This window comes from Lathyrus oleraceus, chromosome 7 (assembly GCF_024323335.1).
Source record: "Lathyrus oleraceus cultivar Zhongwan6 chromosome 7, CAAS_Psat_ZW6_1.0, whole genome shotgun sequence".
NCBI lineage: Eukaryota > Viridiplantae > Streptophyta > Magnoliopsida > Fabales > Fabaceae > Lathyrus > Lathyrus oleraceus.
Genome location: NC_066585.1, coordinates 426,093,447 through 426,098,801, shown reverse-complemented (window position 1 = coordinate 426,098,801; position 5,355 = coordinate 426,093,447). Strand labels below are relative to the sequence as shown.

General features: G+C 40.8%; 1 protein-coding gene across 1 annotated transcript; it reads right to left on the bottom strand.

Annotated features, from left to right (window-relative positions):
- Positions 1 to 2,210: 2,210 nt before the first annotated feature.
- Positions 2,211 to 3,443, bottom strand: LOC127104181 (uncharacterized). The gene has a single exon (XM_051041382.1). The coding sequence runs from the start codon at positions 3,441 to 3,443 to the stop codon at positions 2,211 to 2,213; it is 1,233 nt and encodes a 410-aa protein (XP_050897339.1).
- Between the last annotated feature and the right edge of the window lie 1,912 nt (positions 3,444 to 5,355).

Genomic DNA, 5,355 nt, shown 5'->3' with positions numbered 1-5,355 from the left:
TAACCATGATAACGTCGAGGGCCAAACAGAAGGAAGAGCGAATGTGGGTGAAGAACATGCTCGAACTCAAACCCCTGCAATGGTTGACAATCCGACGATTGACATTTCGTCCAGTAGAATTGGTGCTCTTTCTGTAGAAAAGTTGGCTATCTTAAAGCGAAGTCAACACCTGGAGTATTTAAAGGCAATGCTAAATTGTAGGGAGAGGTCTTCTGATCAGAGTCATAACACTTCAGTGTCAGAAGATCAGCCTTCGAGCACCCCGCGGGCGACATCCTTTCTAAAATCAAGGACAAAGTCTTTAAGGGTGACTTATGTCTCTTGCTGCTGGCTGATCCTTCTGCCCCTTTAACTCTGAAAGCTCTTAGACAGGTTGACTTGCTAGAAGCCTCCCCTGAAATGGCGAACGTTATTCTGGAGATATTGACCATGATCGACCAAGTTGTTGCAGATCACAAGTTGCTACCTCACCTCACGGGATAAATAGAGAAAAAAATCTGGTTCTGAGGCTGCAACTTGGGATGCTGCTACCAAATATACCAATAAGGACATGGATTCGGAACAGACCAAGCAAAAGAATAAAGAGAAGGTCGATGCTCATGATCATAACATCGCTTCCTAGAGACAGCAAATATCATAACTACAGGCCAAAATCTCTGATGCTGAAAAGGACAAGCAACAAATGTTGGAATGTGACGATGCTTTGATGGATAAAGATCTATCACTTGGCATGGAGTTTGTCGAGGAAGCTCGACAACTTGAATCTGACGTCAAACTCCTGCGCTCAAAAAGATCTTTGTTCGAAAAATGGCTGGAGCTCCTCAAAGCCAAGTATCTTCAGATTAAAGCCAATCTTCCCTTTTAATGCTATTCTTAGTTGTCTGGTGATGTAACATAATTTATCCCTTGTAATGAATATTGGTCTTTTGGCCTTATGACTTTATTATTACCATTTTGGCATTTTGACCATTTTGGATTTTGCTTTACTTACGCGATTAGTCGTCTCTTATTTTTATTTCTTGGATCGTCGGTTTGTATATTTTCAAATACTTACCGTTTACTCTTAGAATCCTCCTATCTTCACCGAGGTCTTTAATCTCATAGGAACCTTTAGAAAAGATCTGCAGAATTTGGAAAGGGCCTTCCCACTTTGGGGACCACTTCCCCAAGGCTCTATCTTTTCGATCCATTGGAAGGATCACTCTCCAGACCAAATCTCTAGGCGTAAAGCTTTTAACTTTCACTTTCTTATTATAAGAGATTTCTATCCTTTTCTTTTGTTGCCCTAGTAATTCTAAGGCACTTAACCTTTCCTCGTCCAAATCGACTAATGCATCCAACATCATGCTCCAATATGATTCCGCGGGGATCTCATGTTGTCTCTGAATCCTTAGGGACTGTAGGTGGATTTCTAATGGCAAGACATCATCATGGCCAAAAGTTAGGCGAAAAGGGGTCGACTTAGTAGCCTCTTTAGGGGACATACGACATGCCCATAAAATTTGGTCCAGAGTCTTGTGCCAATTCTTAGGTTTCTTCCCTACATATTTTTTAATCAAACCAATGATAACCTTATTGGAAGCTTCGACTTGTCGATTGGACTGAGCATAATAGGGTGTCAATGTTAACAATTTGAAACCCATGTCCGGGGCGAACTCCTGCATTTTCCGACCAGTAAATACTGATCCTTGATCCGTTGTGATTGTTTATGGAATTCCAAACCTATAAATAATATACTTTTGAATGAACTCGATCACATCCTGTTGGCTCACATTTGGTAAGGGTATGGCTTCAATCCATTTTGTGAAATAATCAACTCCTACCAATATGTATCTTTGACTTTTCGATGAGAGAGGTCAAATTTCTCCGATCAAGTCCAAAGCCCAACCTCTAAATGGCCATAGTTTGATGATAGAATGTAACTCACTTGCAGGGACATGTTGTATGCCTACATGCACCTAGCACTCTTGACATCCTTTCGCGAGTTCAACGCAGTCTTTCAACATAGTAGGCCAATACACTCCTTGTCGAAATAAAATCCATTTCATCTTATGACCGACTTGGTGTGCCCCACATGTTCCATTATGCACAGTTGAAAGGGCAAAGTATGCCTCTGACTCACTAAGGCATTTCAACAAAATTCCTTCGGGAGATTTCTTAAACAACTATGAACCCAAAAGAACGTAACTCAATGCTTGATACCTGGTTCTTCAATCAGTAGAGGCTGTGGGATTCCGTAGGTATACTACTATTGGCTTTCTCAAGTCTTCATCTTCCAAACTGTCTATCGCCAATATTTCAAAATTTCCCTCATCAGCACATCCTAATCTTGTCTTTTCTAAATCCAAGGGAGTTAATCTGGTTGCCAACACCTTTCCTCTGAGTTCTATGACTTTGTGCAAATTTTCTTTTGAAATTTTATACCCAGATGCAATTTGGGCCAGGTCATTAGCTATCATGTTCTCTATTCGTGGTATATGTCGAATATAAACCATTTCGAACTTTTTTAACAATCGACTGGCGATTATAAAATACATGATCAGATTCTCCTTAACACACCTATATTCTTTCGTGATCTGTTTTATGACTAACCCTGAGTCTCCCATTATCTCGACCCAAGTTGCCCCCAATTCCAACAACATTTCAAGTCCTGCTATGAGGGCTTCATATTCAGCTTCGTTATTCGAACAAATGCCTTCTACTTTATATTGGAATGTCGTTGGAATTTTATTTGGAGAAATAATTACAATTCTGACACCTGTGCCATTTTTATGGCTAGATCCGTCGAAGTATAGCTTCGATGGTCCTAATTCAACATAGTTTAAAGCGTCGGCGTCAATGGAGTGATCGACTATGAAGTCTGCTACTACTTGGCCTTTCACGGCTTTTAATGGCATATATGTTAAGGAAAATTGAGTCAATGCCAATGCCCATTTCCCAATTCGACTATGCAAAATTGGTTTAGATAACATATGTTGAATAATATCATGATGAGATGAAACATACACGTCAACAGGTTTGATATAATGCTTCAGTTTTTTACAGGAGAAATATAAGCATAAACACAACTTTTCGATCATGCTATATCTAGTTTCTGCATCGTTTAAAACCATACTGAGGTAATAAATAGCTATTTCGACACCATTATCATCCTCTTGTGCTAACATGCTCCCTAAGGTTTTATCAGATGCAGATATGTACAATCTCATACTTTTATTTATACAAGATGGCGTCAAAATTGGTGGGTGGCTCAAGTATGGTTTGATCTTATCAAACGTCACTTGCTGAGCTTGCCCCCATTCGAACACTTCCTTGTCGAGTCGAAGCAAAGGCGAAAATGCTTGCGTTTTCCCACTAAGGTTTGAGATAAATCTTCTTAGGAAATTGATCTTGCCCAACAGTGACTGCAAACCTTTCTTTGTTGATGGCACTTTTGCTTCCATGATGGCTTTGGTTTTATTCTGGTTTATTTCGATCCCTTTTTTATGGACCACAAAACCTAGAAAATCCCCAGCTTGCACACAAAAAGCCCATTTTAGAGGGTTCATTTTTAAACCATATTTTCTCATTCGTTCAAAAGATATCGAAGGTGTTCTATATGACGCTTTCCCGAAATAGACTTAACAACAATATCGTCTATATAGATTTGCATAAAAGTTTCTAAGAAATCATGGAAGATCGAGTTCATCGCCCTTTGGTAAGTTGCCCCTGCATTTTTCAAACCAAAAGACATCACTAACCATTCATAGGTACCTAAGGATCCAGGGCAACGAAATTCTGTTTTTGGGACATCTTCTTCGGCAGTGAATATTTGATTGTACCCAGAATACCCGTCAGGCATACTCAGATATTCATAACCCGCGGCAGAATCGACCAACATTTCCGCCACTGACATTGAATATTCATCTTTTGGGGTTGTAGTATTCAAATATCTAAAATCTATGCAAACCCTTAACGTACCATTCTTTTTTACAACTGGTACAATGTTAGCTAACCATTCGACATACCTGGCAGTACGAATGAAGTTACAACGGAGAAGTCTTTTAACTTCCTCCTTGATTTTCGACAATATTGCTGGGGCAAATTGTCTTGGATTTTGCTTCACCGGCTTCTTCCCAGGTTTAATCGACAATTTTAATTCGACCAGCTCCCTGCTTAAACCAGGAATTTCGTCATAGTCTCATGCGAAACAGTCTTTAAACTCTCTCAGCAACTGGACCACTTCGATCTTGAGTTAAGGATGGATGTTGGCACTAATGTAAGTTGGCCTTTTTATTACCCTCTCTCCCAAGTCTACTTCTTCGAGGGGATCTTGAGCCAGCATCTTAACATTGGTCGCTAGCGGATCCTTCTCGAAACCCAAAGGCTCATCATCATAGATCGCGTGAAGCCTCTGCTTTCGCTCTTCGTCTTGACCTTCGTCAGGTGGTATTGGGTCAAAATCTTTTCCAGGACCTACTGGTGGAGAAACTTCACTGGCTTCGACAACCATGTTTTTTATTTCGGCCTCTAAGGCCAATTGCTGCTTATTTTCGGCTATGTAGGCCGAAATCCTCTTTAATGCTGCGAACTCAGTCATCATCACTGAATTCACTTCCCCACCCTATGGGGTCAATTCCGGCTACTCCTAAATATCCGAAGTTGTCTTCGCCCACTACCTCTATATCCCACCGGAAACCACAGTAGGTGTGGAGCGATAAGGAACATTAGGCGTTGTCATCAGGGGTGAATGAAAACTCAGCCGAATCACATGGGGCTATAGTAGCTAAGTGCTTGTCGAATTAGCGTCTGTCGACATGATTAACAGGGGTTTTGAAATATCCCTGATCCGCCTCTATAATTTCAAGAATGCCATCTGGACGCCAAATTATAATCCTCTGGTGCATCAAAGACGGGACTGCTCCGACTCCATGGATTCATTCTCTTCCGAACAACATGTTGTAGTTTGCCTTTGTTTCTACAATCATGAACATTGTGGACCTAGTGACCGTTCCTACAGTCAATTCAACTTGGATAGCCCTCAGGATGGAGCCTACTTTGCCTTCATAATTGGTCAACACCATATTATGAGGTTTGGCATCAGTGTCATATTTGCCAATTTTCGCCAACATGCGATGGGGCGTCAGATTCACAATCGCTCCACAATATACCCGTATTTTGTTAACTGGGATATTTTCGACTTTTCCGGTGATGAAGAGGGGTTTTAAATGGCTCTTAGTGGTGTCACTAGGTCTCTCGAAAAAAGCATTATGCTCTTCGACACAACCATTATTCATTATATAGTAACAAACTGGTTTGTGGGTGGCCATTTGCCTTTCGGTGATACTATCATTATCATCGACTTCGGTGATCTGA